This window comes from Trichoplusia ni, chromosome 5 (assembly GCF_003590095.1).
Source record: "Trichoplusia ni isolate ovarian cell line Hi5 chromosome 5, tn1, whole genome shotgun sequence".
In the NCBI taxonomy this organism is placed as follows: Eukaryota; Metazoa; Arthropoda; class Insecta; order Lepidoptera; family Noctuidae; genus Trichoplusia; species Trichoplusia ni.
The window spans coordinates 5,691,340-5,717,476 of record NC_039482.1 but is presented as its reverse complement, the minus strand read 5'-3'; the positions used below and the strand labels follow the sequence as shown (position 1 = coordinate 5,717,476).

The 26,137-nt window shown below is 34.2% G+C and overlaps 1 protein-coding gene across 1 annotated transcript in view; it reads left to right on the top strand.

Annotated features, from left to right (window-relative positions):
* The first annotated feature begins 6,041 nt into the window (after positions 1-6,041).
* LOC113494194 (putative transcription factor SOX-15) overlaps positions 6,042-26,137 on the top strand; it is a 105,675-nt gene continuing 85,579 nt past the window's right edge. Inside the window, exons 1-2 of the mRNA XM_026872404.1 lie at positions 6,042-6,482; positions 14,218-14,448. Coding sequence (XP_026728205.1) covers positions 14,366-14,448 — 83 coding nt within the window. The 5' untranslated portion in view covers positions 6,042-6,482; positions 14,218-14,365. The remainder of the gene's footprint in view (positions 6,483-14,217; positions 14,449-26,137) is intronic.

Below are 26,137 nucleotides of genomic sequence, written 5' to 3'. Positions count from 1 at the left end.
TAAGACCACAACATAAAATTTCGGTTAGGTAATCGAATTACCAAACATATGTGCGTTACACAATCATAGACAATATGGAAAGTGGCGGGAAATTGCGCAGAGACAATTTCGGCGAGATCTGCGCAAGCATCGACTCGAATCGTGTACTGGCTGACAAAAAGGTGCTTCAGAAAAGTAGTGATTTTATTTTTCTTTACGTATTCGTTGCATTGTAGTTACATGTAGATACATAAAAGTATTAAAGCAAAAAGGAAAAAGAGTTTAGCCAAAAAAATATACTTTATTGTTTCATTTTCCTATCCTTTTACTGCGGCATCGATGCAATGTCTATCCGCCTTTCCGCCAATTACCAGGCTGTATCTCAAGAACCCTAATAGCCAGACAGTCGAAATTTTAACAGATCATGCATTTCTATTGCCTCTTTAAGATCAAATACTAAAAATAAAGATTGCATTTGGAAAGAAACTCCAGTGTCGCGGATCAGACTCAAATTAGGCCTTTTTTTCTTGCTACTTCGCCTTATATAAAAAAACCTTTTTATTTTACATAGAAAGCTTTGTCTGCCATCAGTACCGTATCTCGCATTAGACGTCAAGTTCAGTGCGCGTGCGTCGCGAGCGTAAAATTGTCACACTCTTACTTTCTCGATGGCGCGATACGAGCGTCCTTCCTTTCGCTTTAATTACGACAAATCATCATTACACTAGGTCCCTGAACTGTGCTTGCTAATGTCTTAGTTACGTGGGTAGGCTGATATGATCTGGGGAGCTGTTGACAGCGGTGTAACGCACAGCCTTTTATAGAGTAGAGATCCAATTGATTACTGCCTGTCTGAAGTTAGCTTGACTTGCTTGAATGATTCTTGATTTGGTCGCGTCGGTGGTTATTGGCCATAGGTTGTTTCGAAGTTTGTGGCGCCTACGATTTTTAGCAGAGTCTTTGGCGCCAAGATGGTTTAAAGAATGGTTTCCTTCTTGGAATATTAAGACAAGATGGAATAATAAGAAATTACATATCTTATTTCTACCCCTATTTTGTGGAGCGACGAAGGGATTTGAAATTCAAAAGACCTTCCCTTTACTTATTTGGTTTCTACAACGGTTCTTTGCATTGATGAGTTTGTCTAAATTTTTATTTGTTTCGCCTTTTCAGAAGACTCTTTTCGAGTGCTGAAACGTGTTTTTTTTTAAACCTGGAACTTGTATGTAAATAACGTTGATATGTTTTAGGCGTAAAATTTCCGAATTCCCACTCCCTTGTTATTTATTAATTAGTGAATAAACGACAGTGATCTATTTTACAAAAATCATAATTATATAAAGCGGTTTCCCTATTATGGTCAGACTCTTTGCTTATGTTAACTAGTTGCGTTTCGCGGTTCCTGTCGCACTTGAACTCGACAGTTGGATTTTTTTACTTATTCCTATTCTCTTAAGCATTTTGCCAATACTATAATTGGAAATTCATTGTATTGACCAACAATTACCAACATTGATATACCAACTTTTGTATTGGAAAAATGCTTAGAATAATACAAATAGTGCCAATTTAATCAAATTCAAGTCATCGGCCATTGTAAATAATAGAATCGGGGCCCTGGTCTCCAATTATAAAATGGATTAATTGTTTCTTATGCGTTCTTAGAACAGTACAGATATTAAAAACGCATTCATTTATCTCGATACGGCAGGTGTCTGCAATTACAAATAAAAATAATTTGAATATTTTAACATCGTAGCATAAACTTGTCAATACAAAGTAGAGTCGGTACAGCAAGCGGTCTCCTTTGAGGTGGCAACAAGTTTATCAAGAAATCAAGTACATAAACAGCAATGCATACATACCCTTATATACTCAGAGATAGTTGTCGCACAACTTTGGTATATAACCGTTTACGAATACATTGTATTACTATATTATATACCTACATTCTTGATCATAATTCACCGCACTGAAGTCTCAATGTGAACTATTGAATTTCAAAACATATTTATGTGTATGAAGTTTGTTTCATGCGTTTTGGAGATTGCACAGCTTATTGACGTACTGGAAAGGATTTGAATATCAGCAGATTATTGTTAGTTTTTTTTGGAAACATGTGCCGCTCGATTAGCCAAACGATTTTTTCTATGTTTTTATACATTCACTTTCTTGTTGGTTTGTTTGAATGTCTGTTTGTTTGTCATTCCGGTTGGATTTATGTAAATCAATTTTGACGCACTTGTCGATAAGCTTGCAGGCTGAAGTTTTCAGGGTAGCTTCAAACCGGATGGTAATGCAATTTACAACTATAAAACGGCAGGACCGATTTTTATAAAATTTGAATAGAGTGACATTTTAAACCGTGGGTATTTAGATTTTTAAATCGATTATTCTACAACTGTTAACGTCGATAGAAAATGCTTTATTGTATAAAAATTACAGAGTTGAGTCACATGACTCATAAAATGACATTTCCAAATTGTTTTGCGTTTTCTATTAACATAAGCGATTGTAGAGTATGTAGGACTGTAACTTTTCTTTAGACCCAGGCGTTAAATATGAAAATTATTAATTGGAATATGGATTTCGGAACAGATTAGAAAAAAATTGTCGTCTTTTCTGCAACGGCTTTTTCAACAGGCATGTATAAATGTTGTTTATTTGGTAATGTTCATTTCTCTTTATTTGGTAATGTCGATTTTACTTTCTGAAATAAATCGCTATTAAGTATCTGCTAAATTCTTAAAATGTATTTCTAAAAACTGAAAAGGCATTAAAAAAGGTTTCGCTTGACATATCTTTCTACAAACAGCTCCATTATGTGTTCTCGTCATTTTGGCAGCAAAATCAACATCGACATGTTTTATATTTCGATGTATGGAATCCGTGTATGACATTATGTAGGTATGTTGACGTTTACAGCGAATGCTCGACTATTATGGGTGATTTTCCACTTTCATGATCTCCGAAACATGCTCGCGCATTTTTGTGTACACCTGCAAGCAAAACTGGTGCTAGCGGTATTTAATCTTGTCAGAAGCATTTTTGAACAAATTTGTTGTCCAATATCTTTGAGAAGTTTTTATAAATACTTTTTGTTTACAGATCCTTATTCAGTATTCATTTGCATTACCTTATTCGATTTCAGTGTTATAGAGAATATTTTGAGTTGTATGTAATGTTCGCATATAACTAATAACTTGTCGACGTTTTCAATAACTTCGCTTCACATTTAATATATGCATTACCGATCGTTACAATCAAAGAATTTAATAAAAAATGCCTTGCAATGATTCTAAACTCTACGTTTTCCCATCAAATCGATCTCACTTTTCATTTAGCATATAACACCAGTATGTCGTTCAGTTGTACTCGACAAGGCAGTTGACACAATCAAGATGTTATCTGGGGCGTGCACCTCAAGTGGACAGGTTTCACACTCGTCACCACTCGCTCGATGGATGACTGTATGGTAAGAGGTTGGTAGCTGAAATATGAAGCGATGGGATCACGATATATGGGGAGGAGGACGATGTATTGCTCTTTATGAAAAATGTAAAGTCCTGCTTTCGAAAGAAGAATGTGAGACGAAAAGAGGTTTTGTGGCTCAATAAATACTTGTAATTGTTTCACTTATTGTCGTACTACAGAGCAAGGTCTTGGTTATCATTCTGGATGAGGTAATTAAAGCCAGTTCTTGTTAAAGTTTCAACTTTTTCCTCGTTCTTCGTCAGCATTTCACATTTATTCCCTTTTAGCGAAATAGGCTGATTAGTTTCAATTCTATATTCATAGAATGCGATTCAATATTTTGACTGTATCTTAAAAGATCTAGCACTTATTAAAAACATTTTCAGACTCTACCTAGTGGTGAAATTCAAAGTCCTGTATACATCGTAATAAATGGAAGATAGAATTGTCCTAAAGACTGGTCTAGAATGATACGTAAAAGAATATTTAAGTCCTCGCTGTTTACTGATTATAGGTGTAGTATTGATGGTTATTTATATGATATGAAAGAGGTTGTTATGCACAAATTAAAAATATAAAAGAAAATGTGTTTGTTGTGGTTTACATGCCTCACGTTTACGTAAACAAAATGAGAACAATCATGACATCACTTGCTAACTGTAAGCTGACGGTACTTTATTTTAAATTGTTTTAAAGGTTTTCTAACACGGGTTGTGTATGATGAAAAAAAATCTCGGTTCTTTATGTTTCTTACTTTCCAGTTACTCGAGATTCAGAATAATTAACTCGTGTTTAGTTTATTATCAGTGGGTATTATGTCATGTGGTGAAAATTATAGCTCCACGACAGTGCTTACAATTTGTTATTGAAATCCAAATTTCTTAGAATTACTACTACTTTTTTTTTTTTGTTTAAGCGGGGGAATCCTCATGGACATTTACTGAAAACTCCCTCGGGAGAGGAAATGGGTAGTGTCAGACTTTTACTGACTAAACCTGAACCGCCGTGATACGTCATCCGCGTTTTTGTGTCGATGTATGGCAATGCGTTGCAATCCTTCATATAGAATTACTACTACTACTAATTACTCTACTTTACAGAGGAACTTGTAAAGAAGAGACCCTTCATATCCAGGATGATCGGTTTAGAGGTTTTGAACCTCATACATATTTTACTTAAATCTGTATCTTCCAGTTTTACCCGTAGTTTGGAAACTTTTGACTTCTGGTAGTCTTACTACCAGATTTAAGCATGTAAGGGTGTGTACGACACCGAGTACGCGGGTATTCTCTAATCTATGCTATTATTGTTCCTGTAGAGTAAAAAATAGCTAAAAACGACTGACTCTACAATTTAACCTACGTACATTTGATATATGGAAGAATACCACAGATTAGCATATAATTATCAGATCATCAAACTATAACAAAAAAATGTAGAGTCCTCAACATAATCAATGACACAACCAACAAAAACCGCCATAAATATAGATACAAATTAAACGACTCCATGTAACTTGATGACTATTAAAATGCAGTCAACTTTAACGCTTAATAAATAACATAAAAAACTGGCCGCTATGTAAAACTCTCGTATTTATTTCCTCCTACCTACAAAAATTAACCGATCACCACATCTGGGAAGATCCCATTAAAGCCACGTCTCTTCGGTCCATAAAGATGTAAACATTATGTTGTCTCCCTCTAACACGGAGGTAGAGTCTTTAAAAGAGCGAGACGAAACGAAAAGATGTATTCTCGCAGCTAATCAAACGTGTCCACTGTCCGGCTGCGCTTACGCATCCCACGCCGAAATTATCATTCAACGAAAACAATTTTGTTTTTTTATAATTTTTATGTAAGAACTAAGAGCATATTTATTCTATTCATAAATTTATATAGTCATACTCTTTTATTAGTCATTATTTACATATTTTTAGTTAATAGTTAACTTAAAGTTGTGAAACCGGAGATAAATGTTTTTAAAAATATATCTTATTACAAACTCACAGGGCATGAACTTAAATGATCTGTACAAACTTTACTTACAACTTATTGAAGCGATATCAATTAAGCTAGGTCCGCATGGGCTCACTGATAAAAATGTTGCCGTCCTTCTTTAATAAGAGCTCATTTGTTCTGTGTGCAAAAGAGACAGTTATATTTTGGAATTTCGGTGTATGGCTCTTAGCACTCTCAATCGCTGACTTAACAGGTTTTCAGACGTCACAAACATTTTGTGGGTTTTCAAGTTAATTTGTAGAGCATATTTTTTCATTTGCAGTTATTGAACTGATGATAAAGTAGAGATAATAATGATTAGGTAAAGTTGTTACAATAACGTAAGTATTACCAAACATTTAAATTTAATGTTACTTTATAAAGCGTTTTTATGAATCATATTATAATGCCACTTAATCTTGATTTTAATTAGGTATTGAAAAAAGACTTAGCAAAATGCCTTTGCAATTGAAAATGCTTATAGGTTTATAATATTTTACTATTTGGCTAAGTGGCGAATTACAAATTATTTATTTAAAGGCTCTACATTTTTAATAATTCATAAAAATATAACCTTCATTTACCGTAGTATAATATAACTCAGTATTACTGACAAATATATCTCCAATCATGAAGAGGTAAAGTTTAATAAATTGTCGAGTATTCAGAACCCCTGCCTTCAGCACGGGCCGGCGTTGAGCTGCGCTTGCGACTCCAGTCGATCGAGCACAGCCGTCAGCGCAGTGTCTCGCCGCGTCCAACTCCAACTATTACGAACTTTTTATAAACCGCGTACCTTGCAGACATTTATAAAAAAAAAACGTGAAGTGTCAAAGTGTAGTTGTCAAGTTATTTTTTTTTGCAAATGTGTTTTAGATATTTTACTATAGTGCCAAGTTGCGGTTAAAGTTCGAATTTGGATGATTTTCAAGGAAATTGTGCTTTTTCGTTTTTGGGCCGTGATGTAAAACATTAACTTTATACATTGACGTTCTAAAGCGATCGTTTTGCTAAACAAGTTTGTTAATGGTGCGTATTTATTGCTGCTATTTGCTGAAGTAGATAAATATTGAATGGAAATATTACAGAGTATAACTTATCTAGATGTGATTTATGTTTTGTTTTCATCTGTATTAACGTATATTTATTATTAATCTGGCCCTGAATGAGATTTCAAAGCGTTAAAATTGTAGAGTATTAAAAAAATACAGGATGAAAGTCAAATATACAAATACCGTTGGATCTTTTTAAAAAGTATCTGAAATGGAATATAACGTGACAAGGTTAATTTACCGATACCCAATTTACATTTTAGGTCTTTTAATAAATACGTTTTTAATATATACGACCCATGTTCCTTATGAATATGTATGGAAGAGATGTACCTAGTGGTTGAGTAAACGTAAAATACATTATGTCAGAGAATACTTGTCTATTGTAGCCATTTTTGTTTTTTCTTTCAAGTAGGTAACTTGTATGAAGTTTGAATATCAACGCAGCATTTTATCGATAGCTAAAATAATTTTCCACTTTCGCGTTTTCATCTTGATACTGAGAATAAGAAATCTTGATAATATTAACACGAAAAGACATATTGAAAATGGTCAATTTAAAATGTTAACCATTAATCTTTCATTTAAAATGAATAAAAATTACTGTACCATAGACCTTGCTCTAGTCTATTAGGCTAAGATCTAATAATTGTATGATATGTCTAGTAATTGTATTGATTAACAAAACCAAAACTAACGAACTTTTCAGTAAACAACACCAACATTTATAATATATATACATAAAAATATAAAAATAAACCAATAACAAGATTCCAATAAGAATTTACCGTCTTATAATATTTGTTACAAGTAATTTAGCACGAGTTTATAAGCTTAACGTGCGTTTATTTAAAAATGTGGCGTGAAACGTGTGTAAAATTAACCCGGTAATTTTCCAATTTAATCTTAATATTATAAACTATCGGTGTTATGCGGTATCACCTATATTTTTCTCACAACTTATGTCATTGTATTTATTTAAAACTTGTCTTTAGAATATATCTGTCAAATGTTTTTTTTTCAATCTTTTACGGAGACCGGAGCGTAGAAACAAAAATCTCTTCAGGTTTTTTTTAGTTTATAGCTTTTTAAACTACTCAAAGATACATTTCATTATTGATAACTTTTTAACTGTGAAAAATATCTACAGTATCTGCAGATACAATAACATATTCTATTTACAATGATTTTTCTTCTTGTCGCCAAGTGTTGTTTATAGGTGTAGGTAATCTTGTTTCCTAAGATTAAATTGCGTTCACTTGAGATTGATACCTAAATACCCTTTATCAAGAGCCTACTACAACAATACAGACAAGAGTAATAGAAGAGTTATATATGACCACTAAGGCATTAAAAACAATATATTATGACTAACAATTCAAATGAAAGTAAGTAGCTAGAGCCCGTAAAGCAAGAAAAAAAACCGACAATTTGAAATAAGAACACTACTCTACATTTTTTTTAATGACAATGACGTTCTCAAAAGCCTTTTATCTACTTACAATTTCTAACCGTTCTTTTTTTAAAACCCTACACAAAATCGGCTGTATAAAATTCCTTATTCAAACTATTTTTTTTAATAGTGTTGTGTTGTATTGACACGATTGTGCCAGCGGTGTCGGACATTGACGTCCACAGAGGTGAAGAGGTTAATGAAAATATAACACGTTAGTGTTGTTACACGTTCCTTGTGAATAGTTGAGATAGAAAATATCGTAGCTACGAGTAGGTGTCTATGCTACGATATATTCTACGATTTCATACATATTATAACCAAACTTAGTTGGTTAGGATATCCGTTTTAGTATGGTAGCCTTTTCAGTTTTTAGTATCGGCTTCTAGTATGAATTTAGTAGTGTAATTGTATTGCATTGATTTATATACACCATAGAATCATAGTAACCGTATGAGTAAATTACAACACGTGTAGGTAATAATAGACTATTTACATTAATTTAGCACCTTCTATGTTAAACTCGTATAAAATTAAAAACTATCTCACCTCTAGTTCAAAAAAGATATAAAACAATAGAAAAATTGAGAATGCAATGTCTCTCTATCGGATTTAAGATATTTATTATCTGTTAAAATAACCGTACGGTTATTTAAACATACATTTTAAGTTTACAGATTTTTATTTAAATATGAATTATATTATTAGTACTATTAGCAAAAACATGACATCTGAATTTTTGCGTAGGATATTACACCTTGTAAAACATGTATTATTTTACTATGTCAAATGGTATTCAGCGCATAAGTTATAGAGATTTAAATGATCTCCGCACTGACAATGTTAATTTGATATTAAGTAGCTCAAAATTTGAATAATAGAGATCATTACAATTGTAGAAATGACAAGCTTAAGGACAACTTGCGAACTAAGATTGCCTTGTAAAATATGGCTTAGACTGAATGGATCGAGACTACGGTAAAATTCAATTTTAAGGCTTCTTTTTCACTAGAGATGCGGTCCGAACTGTTTATTTGATGGTTCCACAGTTAGGTTTAATAAAGGAGTATGTTGAAGTGTACATGCGTTTTCATTAGTTCTTTAAATAACATATATTTAACGCTACTCAATTCGGGTGAAAACGCGGAATCAATGTAATGCTTAAGCAAACTTCCAATTCCAATGCAATTTCAATCGTTTTAATGCTTACTTAGGCAGATACTATTAAAAATAAGTGCTGATCAATCAAATTGTATTTATTACACACATTCAATCTTGTTTCCACAATGAAAATGGTTATAATTTCAGGTATAATTAAAAGTTACTAACAGGCACTTTTACCAATAACTGTGATCAAAATTAGAGTAAATACCTATAAGTAATGAAACTGCTACACAGTTCAAGTAATATGTTTTTGTCTTTATCCTTCTTGAAACTATCACTATTAAAAAGGGATTTAAATGCACGCTGAACACAATTTGGCGATTAAGAAGATTTAAATACAAGTTTCGCTGCTATTATATTAACAATAACGGCTTCTTGATGTCCGGACTCAGGTGAAATATCACAGATTTTACTTTAAAAGCATCCCTTATGCTATCTGCAGTTATTAAATTAAAATATATAATATATATTCGTTCGTTTTTTTTTGTTTTAGTAGTATTTTCGATTTGGTAACCCTAATTTGTTGTTTGGAATTCGCGTTCTAGTTCTAGTTATATTAAAACCGATGGAGTAAAGGTTGCTTTTGCAGAGAACTATGACTTCAAAAAGTTTCTCAAACGTCTAATTTTAATAAAATAATACTAAACTTTTATCCTTAGAGTATATTATGTCTTCATCACCACTCATTTATAATTTCTTCCTTTGTTTAGTAACCATATCAATTAAGTGTATAAAAAACTATATCTTAATTGTTTTCTATAGTGTTTTATCCACGTTTTTGCTTGTTAGTAACCGAGCATGAACATAGGTTTTGTCATCTACGCTTAAAGAATGGCTATAAAATATTTTACTCTACTATAGTCCCTCAGGAATTTATTTAATAGCTTTTAATACACCTTTCGTTGCAGTAAGTGTAATTTAAAGTAAATTACGATAGAATAATATGAGACATAGACAATAAAGATTATCAAGCGTTGATTAGATTAGGTTACTTATAATAGTTAAATACTAATTAGTATTCAAGTAATACCTACAGAATTTATATGTTACAAAATATTTTTGTGAATGATTTCTTCGGAGCTTTTGCTTTTTATAGTCTATCTAAATAGTTGCCTTCTTGTTCTAAAATGTACTTGCGTGATTGCTCTTTAGGGGGGAGGTTAGATGGAAAAATAGGTTGTTTCATATACCTTATACATGAATTCATTCTTATAATCAGGATTTATGAGAAACGCAGAAAGGAGTTCAATATAAAATATGAAATGCAAGATTAAATATTAATTAGTTTCATTAATAAAATTTGATACGATTTTCACGTTTTGGTTATAAACAATTAACAGTGCTTGAAAATTTAGACCTACCAAACACTCTTCATACAGTAATTTAATATTTCTTCCTTATATTGCACTTTACCTTTGGAAATCATTGTCATCAATTATCCCAATTAGTCTTTTTCTTTCTAGATTCATTCCTTCATACCTTTGGCAATATAATTCATTGTAATCATTTCGTTTTTCTAATAATTTTTCAACGACTCCCGCACCAAAGGATTTAATTGTGTCGCAAACATCCAAATTACATCCACGAAGACACCCAGACTCAGGACAAGCATTCGTAGATCACACAAATGCGACAAACTATAAAAACTCCTTGTTACATAAAATATTCCGTGTAACAGCGAGCATATCCGCATGACAACGTATGCCAGTGAGGCTCACATACATCGCGATCGCCATGATATCTCATTGGCCGGATGTTATTTTTTATGCGAACTGTACTTAACCAAAACATCGTCGTGTTTTAGTTAACACGTGTTTGTTATATGGTTGCACTCTAGCTTTGTTATGGTTCGAGTGCTGGGTAGGTGGATAATAACCCCCCTTTTCTGGAAGGGGATTTTTAAGGGACCTTATAGTAAACTCTTAATAAACACCGGGGGTCAAGGCAGGAAGCGGGTGGAGTGCGACTCTTACTGGGTCTCGAATTAACCCTTTTTTAGTAAGACTTTTATACTTATGGAAGAGAGACCTCTAAGTAATCTTTTGCGCCATCTTGCTTCCACAATTGCAGTAATCTAATTTCAAGAGGCAGTAGTAGGGTCTGATCAATTTTACCCTGTCAAAGTTTGTATCATGATTGTGGTTGATTACTCATAAGAGAGTTACTGCTATTTACAGTGGTTAACATGACTTTTGATAACCGATTTTGCCGATAATTTTGGCTTGATCAGGCTTCTAGAAACCGGGAGTAAGAACTATAAGCTGGAGTCAAAAATAGGGCTTAGTTCAGCAATCGTTATTTAATACCTACATTTCTCTATTGGTTAATTAGGATTCTACGTTTTATTAAGTCTGTTGACCGATTGCCATTGATTTATTGATTTGCAACAGTTTTTAACTGAAAACCCCCTTAACGTGTATAATAGAATCTTGTTAAAAATCCTCTTTTATAAGTTCGACGATTGCACAAGATAATCGAAGCTGAATATTGAAGCTATGTCGTTAGTTTTACTACATAAAGGAAGTTTAAAATACGACTTCTTCAATAATTAAACTTATCAAAAAGTTACTTTTGCACTAGTAGCTTAGAATAATTCAAAATGTTGCGTCAATCGAATTTTCTTTTTTTTCCAGCAACCCTTTTCTTTATAAAGGCTTCAGTTTTTGTAACCCTTTTTCTAGCTATTATTTTCAACGTGTAGTCGGCAATTTTTTTATCGGCTTACACAGTGTTGTGTCAAGCCGTCCACTTAGATTACCATCTACGTCTAGTGCGGTGACACTCAATGATTATCGATAAGTTCGGTAGCGAGATTTTAATCGATATAGTGATCGAAACTGGTCCGACACCGTCTCTTTAAATGTCAAAACAAGTTTCTTTTGAGTTTAGAATGATTTTGAAATTAGAAAGTTGGTACTATTTGTATCTTTTTTAATTTTTTAGTTCAATAAATTAGACTTTTTTTGCAATTTAATTCGGAAGTCCTTGTTTTTGTTTTGCTTGCACAGAAATTTATATTTCAAGTTAAAATTTAATCACTGACATTTAATTTAATAAAATACTCAAATTTGGCATATAGGTCCTAGTACCAGCAGTCAAATAAACAAAAATAATACATTTATTCAAAAGTAAACTGGTAAAAAATATATTAAAAAACATAAAATTAAGAGTTATACTACTTCAAAATGACGCAATAAACACTAAAACATAAAACAAGACAAAAAACGTCCATCAAATAAAATAAATAATAATTTATTTCTACTAAAAGTAAATAAATAATACTAAAAACTATTAAAATAGGAATGTAATGAGTCTCAACAATTACGTCTCCACATACATAACACGCTCGGGTTTACGACGGTGTGACGTCACACGCTTTGAAATAAGATTTATTAAACGATGTCATTTTAATGATTTATCTCGCGGTTTTCCTCGAGTTACCTGCTGCATTAGTTTGCACAATTATCGAGTGTAAAACGTATGCAATCAGTCACTGAATCAAACGTCAAAATATAGTTTGAGGTTATTTTTCGTATAAAGTTCGAAAAGAAAATCCTAAGTAGCTTTTGTCCCGTAAAGATTCCAACCTTGCGTTCAAACTTAAAATTACTGAGTACTTACACTTCAACGTTTAGGTTTTAATTTTCATTTTATAAGCAATGAAAATATATCCTTTAGTGTACGTTTATAAACAACTTACTAGTATAAATTAAAATAATAAAATAAAAAGCCTTTTATTTCTTGCTTCCAGTATCACAAATCCCACAACAGTGTGCATGCAAAATAAAAACAACAAAAAAAAATGTGATTATGACACGCAAAAAAAGATTGTAAAGTTAAACTTTTCTTTTAGGCAACGACTTGAAAAAGACACGTAGTTTTTGGTAAAACTATAAATGCATAAGTTCAGCTCTGAGGTCGTTACCAATTAATTTCTCAACACGAAGTTGGAAGTTAAACTTCTATATAGTTTCAAAACATTTCAAACGTAATATTGAAATTATGTTTAGTTATGAAATAAAAAATTGAGGCTATTTATTGTTTTCCAGAAAACATTTGCCACTACAATATATTGTAAATCATTGCTATCTAAGTATAAAAGCTTCATCTAAAAATATATGAAGGCCAACCAACGAATCTATTGCCGAGCTATTTCTATTTATTCCGCTCTGTAATTAATAAAATATTGCGATGCTTTGATATTTACGATAGGAGGAACTACAAAATAATGCAGAAGGTTTAGCCGCTACGAGTCATTATAGGCCCAAGGAATTTCTACGACTTTTCTTGCAAACATTTCACAACACGAGCCCACGCAATGCGGAAGTGTCTGCCGGACAGCTACTTTATATTTATAAGGAACTATCTATCAGGCATGCTTAAAGCATAAGCTTTGCCACCATTAAGCAAAGTATCAATAGTTAGAAATACATTTTTTAAATCATAATTCATTAAAATGATAACACGGACAAAAACCTAGGTACTTATATACACAATTGAATGTCAAATAAAAAAAATACATAAAAAATCAAACATTATTTTCAAAACGAATTAGTGACGCGCGGTGTACCGTAGTGCGCAGGCGCGGCGACGCGTCGCTGTGCCGCCAACATTGACAGCTGTCAATCAGGGCCAAGATGGCGGCGGGCCGGTTCCGTCGGTACAAACGCGAGTCGCTATCTCCGTCAAATCTGACGCAGGGCTCTCATGAGATTAGAAAATGTTTTTATACAACAAACTGTTGGGTGACCTCCTTAATCAGTTCAAACAGTTGAAATGTCACGCGATGGTAATTGTTTTCATTAGCACAGGTTTATTCGTTGGTACTCATTGATTTGGGTGATATCTACCACTCTTGAACTATCACGACGTCTAAAATCGATTACAATCGGTTACCGGAATCGACTAACTAAAAAGTATTCGCAAGCTATACTATAAACTAAAGTTAATTAAGATAACCTGCTTTGCTCAGTAGCAAATTAACTAGGTACCCAGCTACTTCATGGTAGAAATATTTCACGTCTGAAGATAATTATTCTGTAATAGTACTTTCTGTTATCCCTAAGTTTCTCTAATAAAACCTCTTTTTTTTCAGATATGCCACAAACATTAGTGATGTAACGTACATAATGTACGCACGCGTCACAGAGACGCACGCGCGGACTTTGGAGAACTAGTAGTGAAGTGCGTGAACCGATTAGAATCGATAAAGTAATCGATCGTGTTGTGGGACTCGATTACGGATGAACACCCTGATGCTCACGACCGGTGGCGCGGTGGACGAACAACCCTGTGTTGACAGCAATATGGCATTCTCTTCCTACAAGTAAGTATTACAAATGTATTCTAACTCTAATTGTGTTACTTGTTAAAGATTGTCTGATATACTTTTAGCTAAAAGTGTTAATATTGTATCTGGTTTTAGCCAGCTTGGAAAGTCTTAAGGTAAGTAAGGAAATACACCTTTATTAACATACATAACTGCTAAGAAATAAAGAAGAATAAAAATCACATTTTTTGCTCTAAAATAGCAAATTACTGAGATGGTATTCAAGGTCAAAAGTTAAAATACAATTGCCAAAGCAAAACATTTTTCTACTTACCTCCATATTTATATATCGTCACCTACCTCACACATTACTGTTACACGACTCCGTATTTTAAAGACAAAGAAAAACACCAGACTTTCCCACAATTTACAACGAAATCGATCCAGGTTTAATATAACGTTAGCGACACCGAGACAGGCAAATTACTGCATACTTTTTATTAACAATATAATGAAATTATCTTCATGAAATACGTAAAAAGCCGTCATAACCATAACTCGAAGAAGTATTGACAGCATCCCGTAGTGCGGGATGAAGCCATTTATCCAAAAACTGCTCGGGGATCTCTCGACCAATCGCAACCAGAATTCAGATGACAAGATTACTTATACTTGGAAATCGACACAAGTTTTCGATGCATCATTAACAGCATTACTCGAATTAATTATACATTTTTTGTTTGATTGACAACCAATTTCTAGATATACGAACGCGGAGACGAGAAAACGCTTTGAATTTCAACCAATATAGCGATTGTGTAACACTTAAGTTATCCTATAACTTTTTTACGTGCCGTCAAGTCTTCAAGCCGCGGCGTTATTTGCGGTTTGACCGTAAATTTATATTTATTGTCAGCTGTATAAACCCTTGCCGTTCTCCAAATGGAATCATATTCTAAGTACTTCACTCAAAAAGTCGGCATTAGCATCGAGACAGCGAACGCGATCGTTTGCGTGAATTAATTTCATTTCATAAACCTATGAAGTAAATACAGCAATTACGGAACGCAAAAAGCCGTTGACCAATGAATTCGTCAGGCGGTTACAGTCCTCAATCGGGCACCTTTCATTTAAAAAAAGAACCATACGCCATTTCATGTCAATTTTTGAATTATTCATCGTGCGAATGCGCGAGCGCATCGATTGATGCAAACAAAAAGCGCGCGCTCGCTAATCTTCGCCCTTTTTCGCCGAGGTTCGGGCTTCCTCGGGGCCAGTGTTGCCAACCAACGCATTTATTATTCAACTAGTTTTTGCAGTCACGCTGCGCAAAGACATAACAGAGAATGCATTTATTTGATAAATGATATTTTTTTCCGAAAACCCAAAACTTGAGAGTTTTTCAACTAATTTTTCGGTGTCAATATTGGAGGACATCTTTTGTTAATAATGTGCGCTCCATTCATGTCCATTCAATCAAAAGAGAAAACATAATGCTGTGTCATATAATCCGATACGTTCTCATAACAATGTTCTGAGAATCCGATCACAAGTTTTAATTTTATACTTCTCATATTGATTTGACAAGATTAACTGAGCCGAGGTTTTTTGTATCCACACGTTCTAACGGTAGGCACGATGAATACCTACGACTGATAATATCTGGCGTGTACAAATATTTGCTCATGATTAATAACTAGTTTCACATTTTTCATAGTAAGTGCTAATTTCTTGTAAACCAAAGTAATAACTCATAAATAATTGATTGCATTCTAAATTCGTTATCATTGGCCGTCAAGCCAATTACAAGTAACATTGCGATGCTTTGAGTGCAGAAAAAATATAGTATTCGAATTTCCGAGCGTTCATCCCCCGCGCCCGCACGTCCGCCGCGCCTCGACGCCGCGTCTCGACTGTACGTGATTGGTTTATTAATTAGGCGAATCATCGTCGGGTTCCATTTTTAAAAATAGGCGGGATTCTTGTTGTGCGACTTTTCTTTTTAATTTTGGTCGGCGTTGAACGCAATTAGAGCTGGCAGTATGACTTTTTTGTCAACACTGAGTGTCGATAATGTTAGTTTTAAAAACAGTTTAAGATAATTAATAAAGCAATCTCTTCGGTAACTTAATTCTATGATGCTAATTAAAATTTTATCGATGCCCCTGGTCGGTTACACTTCTATGATTTACTGCCATTGTTTTGGTTAAAGGTTGTAAGTTTTGATTTTAATATCTTTTGCAAAGGAAGTGACATCACTTGATTCAATGCTAGCCTCAACACAGGCCATTGGACAGTGACAACTTAAAACGTCATAAAAATACTTGGCATTTCAGCCGCTACGGTAGAAATCACAACAAAAATGGAACTTTCATATTTATTTTTGAGAAGGACCGATTAAAAAGATACAAAATCGATCGCAAACGAGTGGGGTCAGTAGAAAAATAACATAAAAAGCGTTGTCGCGTCCGTCCCGATGCTATGTCTCCCGAATACCGTTAGGATGCCTTCCAAGCCTAAAACGAAAATAAAAAACAACTGAAAACTATTCCAATTGCCAGTATTTGGAATCCGTTTTGTCTGCTATCGCGTTTTGGGGTTATTTCGGTTACGGAATATTTGTAATTTTTACTTTTTGCTCTTCATAATGTCCATTTTGCTTCTTATGCATGTGATACGGATTTCTGACATTGATCCGAGTTTCTTACGATTACCCTTTGTAGAGGAATCCAATCAAAACATATATTATTTATAGCTTTGTGTTGGCAATGTTTGAGAAGAATTACATTGGTTTTATGTCTTAGATTGATGTTTACAGGATGACAGTCAATATAAGAACTGCCTTTATTATGGATAGATTCTGGATAGTAAGAATACGGTAGCATTACTTCCATGAGGACCATATTTGATGCTAATTCTTTTAATTGTCTCGACCGAATTTTTGGCTCTATTAGCGATAAAAACCAAATCAATAGACATGCAATAAATATGGCAGTCAAACAATTGTCGAGATGTCTGTTGGTCTGTCACGACGTGGCGACACGTGCTGGCTCCCGGTGGCTATTGTTCACTCCACGTCATCGCACCTTACGTAATCTGCGCTTTGGAATTTAACACGGAGGACGCGAATCCTAGGAAAAGTGCAAATGTTCTGAACACTTGGAAAAATTGAATATTTTCGTTTTGTTGCTTCATAAAGTAGAGTCAGTAGCGTTTAGTTCGATATCTGTTCAGTTAGTTAAGACAGTTTCCCCGCATACATCGTTGTTAACGTCAATAGCTTCGTTTAATGATTTTCAGAGAGCATTGTCAGCGTAATGCGTGACGCACTTGTGACGCAAACCCAACCTGCTCGGCTCGTGCTTCCCTTGCCCTCGCCGCGTCCGATAACCATTAAGGTGCTTCAACTTGAAACTTAACCAAACCAAAATAAAAACACTTAAAGCCGTCACCAGCTCACAAACAAAACTGCAAGTACAAAATACTTATAGCGTGGTATCGGCAAGGCCCGAACATTTCTCGGAGACGGTCAACTCGGCAACTCGGCTGACCGCCGCTACTAAGTAAGACGGGGACATAAATTCTTCAAAGGCCTAAACAAAAATAAAAAAATACTCAAAAACCCCTTTAACAGAGCTACCGAACTATAATTTATGGGAGTTGGCCCGCGACTGCCATCGTACGGAAAAAGTAAAAAACGCACCAGCCGGAGAGGCAAAACGGTGAAATTTGGAATAATTTTGCGATAGCATCGCACAGGCCGGTACCTTTCAATTTCTTTATACGTTTGCAAATTTGTGTTTTTGTTTTGTCGCAATGTGGAGTTATGGTCGTAGTGGACGCTCGTGTGGTACATTAGTTATTTTGTGCTAGGCTCGTAGGCCCACCTGCCACCGCGGCAGCACCGACACTTTTTGCTTTTGAATATGGATGTATTTTTGCAGAATTAGTCATTGTAATGGTTCCACATAATGCATGGGATCATAGAAATAGTCAAGGTCTATTAAGACGTATGCTAGGTCTCTGACATTAGTATAAGTGACAGTACCATGTGTGACGATGACGCATTACGACTCACAGGAAAACAATTGCATCTAATATTTGACCGACTGATCTTGGCGTGAATTGAATGAAGTGGACTGAATTGACTGGACAGGTCAAAGCACAAAATGTTAGAAACATAAGAAACCTAAAATTAATTTAAACTGTAAGCTCTACGACACACCAAAATTCGTTCAGTGAAGTATATTGGCATTGATTTGAACTGTTCTTAGTGTAACCGCAAAGCCTTCGAGATCTCATTAGTTTGAACCTCTCGCTTTGCTAGCACTAATTGTTACGTAACTTGAGCTCCGGCATGACTAACGCTGCCATATCTGTAGGTTTCAGCTCATGTTTTACATAATTATGACATATTTGATCTGGAAGCAGGGATTGCATAATATTCGTCTATTTATACTAATGAGGTAACACAACAGGACTCTTTTTAAGGGAATAATAATAACTTGTAATCTAATTATTTCATTTTCTAAACATCATTTTTTGTTTTTCTGCCATGGTGAGTTACATTCTCTTACAGATTAAAAAGCAACTATCCCGATAACCTTAAAATATCAATATCATTTTATTCGCTATTTCATACTACTATTACATTTAACGTATCCATCAAATCAATTAAAATAAAACCTTAATCGAAGTGGCCACTTAACATCTTGTTATCGATTTAAACTTTTTTTTAAACTTAACGTATCGTAACATCATTAGTTATGGAATAAGATCGGCTAACGTAGCATGTTTTGATAGGTCCACTTTTAATTTGATTAATACGCTGTCAGAGGCAACAGTAAGCCGATTATACAGCCTGTGTGGTTCTTGTGTATGAAATTAGTTTAAATCTAGCTTGATTTTATAAAAATATTGTTGTTAAAATGAGCTTATTCGGTATGATGATGGAAAGTATAATGTTGGTTGTAAAAAAGGAGAACTTTAAAAGAATTGCGATTGATTTCATTCTAAGAACAAATCGCTTTTTGAATATCCCAGTGCTGGGCAAATTTTCTCTTTAATTATATTTGATTTGAAGTTGTATTTCCAGATCATAAAAATTTACATAAAACATTATTGCAAAAATAATTAAAGCTTCAAATAAGAATAAAAATAGTGCGGTATATAGTTTAATGCAGTGTTGGTAGCCCCGGTTCCGGTGTTGCTAGATCAACTGGCGCCAGGTGTCACAATTCGTCACGATGTATCAATAATGATTTGTCAAAAACTCGTTGACTTTCTGACCTCATTCAATTAAAATTTGGGGTATAGTAGAGTTACTTTAATGTTGTAAAAACCATTTTGCCGAAAAGTTAACGTTAAATAAGACAAGATCAAAATATAAAATTAAAAACATTAAAGTTTTCATTGATCAACAGATCTAAGAAAACTTGAAATTATTCACCTTTATTACAAATGTCCAACTTATAACGCCCTTTTCTTCTTAAGATAAAAAAATATCACTAATGTATAGAGAAACGAGAACCTAGAATCTTTCCAATATCTCGCTCAATATTATTGATTGACAGGGTTTTCTGCCGTTTGATTCAATTTCAATTTCATTTGTTTTTCAAAGAGACTATGAATCAATTAGGAAAATGAAAGCATATCAAAATTTTAAACAATTTATAATACTGTACTATACTAGTGTAGACGTATTGTTTATTGATGCCAATATTAATTTGCGTTCATTTATTGGGTTTTTCTAAAGGATAGTGGCCAGTAATATTCAGCTAGTATAGATTAATAATATTAGGTAGAGGAATATACTTGTTTATTAATTATTACTGTAGAACTAAATAATTAAAGTTATGTTATGCGAAAATAAGATATCTACCGACTTCCAAATGCACTTAAAATTTTAACGATTCGCGTTTTAGTTATTTTACCTAAAGTGATCTTATGCATGATGCAATGTATTTTTTTGTGAAATATTTCACACTGCATCTATATTATTTCATTTTCCTGTAACAGGTTTTAATTATCCACGCGGTTAATACCATTTATTATTACAAAGACGGCTGTTTTCTATTTTTACATATGTTGGGATTTTGACAAATTCATACAGAACCCATTCTTTACTTGATTATCTGACATAGTAGTATCTTAACACAAAACCGGTTCAAATCGTGATCCACCATACTGTCATAGAAAGTTAAACCATCGTCAACGCGTGCCGGGCGTCGTCGGCGTTTATTAAAAAAAAACTACTTAAAATGTAACTATAATCTCTCTGATTGTATACAAAATGTACTTGTATTTATTTTAACAATGTTATTCCTAGGTTCAATGCAATCAACATATTTTTTTATTGCGGTATTAAGTCGTCTATCATTTTATAAAGATCTTTTGAACTTCAAAATCGTAGCTGCTCCATTTTCGCATTCTATGTTTCTTCTTCACAGCTTTTGCAAAGGAAAATTCTGATGATCCTATGTTGTTTTTTTTAAGTCACGTAAATTGTCAAAGAGGTAGGTGTTTCATTATTATTACAGCAATTATCGTGAGAATGATTCATAAATTCTTTCGGACCCAACGGGAGTCCTTAATCCTGAGCTGACGCGGCAGGTTGCGAGTCAGTTCGACTAGTCAGGCAATCCCTAAACCATTGCATCATTTAATAAGGTGTCTCAACCACACGAAAAATCTATGTTTCTGAGTGATTTTCATCGCAATCTTTTAAAATTTCCGGAAATGCATTCACCACTCTCATACTTATCTTGTTGTCATATAAATCTATGAATCTATTTCACTAGCCGAGTATGATACGAGTGTTACCGCTGTTGACACTGGGCTAGCACGTGCAAACCTTTATCATTGTCTTATCAATATGGAATATTGTCTCTCTTGTCCTTCGAGCGGCGTTTATTTGCAGCGATTGCGTTTTGTTGCCTTTGGAGAAAGGGTAAACCTTTTGATTGATGTTTTTTTTTTGTTCGAACGTTCTAGAAGTATTCAGTTGTTGCTTACAAAAAGTCTTTTGAATGTCAAATTGTTATCTAGTGATTTTTGTTTGAAATTTAGCGCTGCAAGGAAAGATTTTATGTTATTTTCATATTTGTTTTTTTTTGGGCTGGTTGAAAGTTGCTTATGAAAACATCGAAATAAAGTGATATCAAAATTAAAAAATAAAGTGATATATGATCGCAATAAAAAATACTGAATTACTAGTACTGAAAAGATAAGTAACGCATCTTTATACCTTACTAAACGTACGTAGTTCTCATCTGTTTTATTTTGTTTCGAGAGGTATTTGCAATTTTTGGCAAACCTACCAATTTGCAGCACTTTTCGTTACCTGAACTGTCAAAACCACCGCTCAGGTGACCACAATCATCATTAGTTACAACTGCATAATTCTAATTTGCGAGAAGAGATCACCTTATCTCGCTTCCTCATCTTCATATTATATTAAAAGGTCTCGTAAACCTCGGTCTTCAAAATATCCAGTAGTAATACAAATTCCCCTTAGCTAGTTACAGACTAGCGTCGTCCGGCGGCTTTCCCCGAAGTAGTTGTTGTGTCGCCGGCTCCCAGTAGCGAGTGTTTACGTACACTGTTGTGCAATGTGGACGAGCACAATGCTGTGTTTCTCATCCACAGCCGACTCTGTAAACTAAAACGGTATTTTTCATTTTGATGCGCGAGAATTTCTTGTGACGCGGTTTTAAAGATAAATATGCGGTTTACAGGACTTTTCTTCTGAATGTAGAGTTAATTTTCTTTTGCCTATTTATGTTTTTCGAAGTTCTGGTCTTTGTTAGTAGGTATGTGTTTAACGCTATTGCAGATGATTGAGATTTAAAGTAGCTTCAATTCTATTGCTGAAGATTTCGAAAAGTATGTGTCAGCGATGCCCAAGAAAAAAAAACACTTTATCCATTTAAAAATGAATAGAGTGTTCTTTAGGTATCCATACAACATTATTTATTCTTTGCAATAAGCAATAAGCATGTTAATAAATCTAAAACAAATATCAACTTAATCTTTGAAGTTCAAGAACTCCGATAGGTCCTGTCAATCGCGTCACCTTTCCATTACACCGACCTGTCGAACTAATGTCAGGGCTATGAAAAGGACGCAATCATGAAAACATTTGTAACTATATGTTAAACCTGCTGTTGTGTTAAAGCCGTCCAAGTGCGTGTTGGCTTCGCGGAGGAAGGGCACCGTACTATTCTTTGAAAACGATAAAGAATATGTTTGCTCTCTGGAAGCCCTTAACTTACTTAACTTACATATAAGTATATATTTGATTATGTTTTTCAACCGTCTATATAACGCAGTTCGTGGGATTCAGCTTGAGTGAAGTACTGATAGAGAATAGGCATCAGAGTCTTAGTGGAATAGATTCGCGTTTTACCGTTAACTTACCGAACCCTAAAAATAACGATCATTAAACATTCACATTAAGCACTTCAGTAGGTAATTATGTATTTTCATGTGAATATATTCATTTTAAGTTTATTAAGACAAACGGAAAATGATTAATTGAAATGGCTTCATACATGGATTCAACTCATAAAACGCTACAAAAAAGACAAAAAATCAGTTACAAATTCCGTCTCAAGTTTTGATAACTACATGAAAATGAATCGCAACTACAAGAACTTGAGTATCTCAGTACAAACGTGTCGTCAAACAAGCACACACAGACACACACAGTCACAAACATCAGTCGCAGTGCAATGTGCATTGCTGATAAGTTATCACTAGATACGCGATCTTACTGTTATCGCGGGTGCAACAGACCGTTGCTGCTCCGGAATCAAATTGTTTCAGAGACCAACATTTATATGATATTATGCTCGCTAATCACATCGAAGGTGATGTTATTAAATAGTGCACGTGCATGGATGCCTTACGTCCGTTTTATAGGTCTACAATCGTGACGTATTAGAAAGGATAGGCAAGGGATTCGATAGGTTGGCTGTGATAAACCCAAAAGATTGCCAGTCTACGCAAAGCATGAAAAATTTAACGTACTATAGAATTAGATGAGCAAAAATTATTGATGGTATACGTTTTTGAATTTCGAAACGTAGATCGTGGATTTTAGGAGATGCCACTATTAAAAAACGATAAAATTTTACACTTCTTGGTTGTTCAACGTAAAGAAAGCCAACCCTGTGTGTTCAGATGTATTTAACGCACTTAGGCAAGTGACATTTTAAAATATCTTTCTCTCGTTTCATTTTATTGCACTGAAAAAGACTGCATGACGCCTAAAGGTGACATTTAGCTGTGCGTCAGTCTTGAACACGAGTGACGATAGCCTCCCCGTAATATAAGTTAGAAAGGGATTGTTGGTTACTGAATATTGTGTAGTGGTGTACCTATGTTTGTAGTACGTCGAAATCAATTTGATATGAAAACCGTTACGCTTTCAATTCGTCCCATTTTCTAGATCTAAACTCTTTTTCTGAATAGATAGATACCTATATGGGAAAAGCAAGCGTGTAATGCAAGCAAAGCGTGTGGTGTGTTTGCCTTACAATATATATTCTTTATTAAATGTTGTAACGTTGTTTTGGTGTTTACTCACACGTATTTATCGGGAGTGCTCGACTAGTTTCGGACCCAACCGGAGTCCTTAATCATGAGCTGACGCGGCGGGTACGCGAGTCGATAGTTATTATAAAAATATATATTCTGTCTTAATAAACGTACCTATGAAGTTTTTGAGACAAATCGATCTAACGGGTATCGTCAGCGGTGTTTTTTAAATCTAAAAATGCCTGAACCTTAGCTCTGGAATAGTAACGGACCAAGTATTACCATTAATTTGAACTCCTCGTGTGGTTAACTATCGAGATACTATAGTTGCTAACCACTTGGACCTTTTTCCTTGATTATTTTGAGTATTTCGTAAACATTGACGACTTTGTCTAGGAAAAACCTAGTTATGATAAGCCTAATAAGGTGTCGCGTGTTCCATTTGTTTTTCTAATAAACGAATAGAATAGGTTTCCTTGAGTTTACTCGCATTTGTGAATTAAGCCAAATTAAAAAAAAATAGTTACTTCTGTTGAAAAACTATGTGCAAACAATACACTACAAAGATAATTTACGAACAAAATTCAATTTTAACAATCTGATCATGTTCCAAAAATATTTTGTTTCCAAAAGAGGTTTTTTGCCCAACGGTGGGATAATAACATACCTCTATTATAAACACGGCTCGTATTAAAGTACTCTCGTGTCTCAGTACTGTTGCTTAGCACTGGTTTATATTGTTTGTGTACATTATTAATGTCAACAGCTTCATACCTCTGCCCAGGTTGGAGTCTGTAAACAAAAATGTAGAACTAATATCACGACTCGTATCTAAGCTACTAGCTGTTGCCCGCGACTTCGTCTCCGTGGGTAGAAGATATAAGTTATGATTTATACCTGCCCTGTTTTTTTTCACATTTTCCATTGTATCTTCGCTCCTATTAGTCGCAGCGTGATGTTTTATAGACTAAAGCCTTTCTCGATGAATGGTTTATTCAACACAAAAATATTTTTTCAATTTGGACCAGTAGTTCCTGAGATTAGCGCGTTCAAACAAACAAACTCTTCAGCTTTATATATTAGTATATAGATTAGAACAGAGATTATAGTATTTTTAGATGAGCAGATGTTTTTGTTGTAATACTTACTGTCACACTACTGTTATATAAATACGAAATAAAGTATGTGTGAGTTTGTTACCTTTTGTCGCCCAAACGGTTAAAGCGAGTTCGATGAAATTTAGCATGGAAGTAACTGGCACCTTGGATTAAGACAAAGGATACTATTATTAGTGATGATCTTTTAGCTAACACCCTCCTTTGAAGCTATCAACAACAAGCATGCGGCGAGGAGCAGGTAATATTAGAGTATCCGAATTTTAAATAACTCAGTAACCTTTATAATGTAATACAGGATTAGCACTATCGCAAAGTATGAGAATGCTTGTCCATTGAAGCTTAGCGACGATCTTAAAATCAGATTATGAAAGAACATTCGAGTTTTTTTTTAGTTGTATCTGAAATTCGATGTATGAATTAATTACCTTTTTTCCCGCCAGGAAACCATCAAATGACTCCTCTCGCTAAGGGTTGAGTGAAAGGAAGTGTCAGACTGACTAAAACCCACCCGTTTTAATTTTGCCCCTTGTGGACTGCCAAGGTAACCCTATCAAACGATCCATCGGAAGGAATCAATTACCTAACTCAAGAATAAGCAAAATATGACTAAAATATATCGACCTGCTTTCATTTGTGCGTCTGTTAACCACTTTTTACTTGTGGTTAACATGACGATGCCCACGTTTCGGGGTTTTTTGATACCAAAGTTTGTAACAGAGGTATTGTCAATGAATCATACTTAGCAATGACACCGAGTTTCAAGACCCAACAATACCAAAATACAATACCATAATGTGAGTCACTGACTTCCTAAAGTCACGCCGAAATTCTGTTTAAGTGGACAGGACTTTTGCGAAGTTAATATCGCTAATAAGCTAATTTAATGACATGGGAATATTGAAATTGATTGTCATAACATTACTGGGCTTGAGACAGATAAGGTTAGGTATAAGCGCGGGTATAACGTGATTCGTTGAACGTGAGGCATTTGAAACGAATGGTTGATAAACTGGTAGACATAAATTATTTGTATGTCTGCTTTACCGAAATCATTTCTTAAATTCCTACGATTTAAGAAATGATTTCGG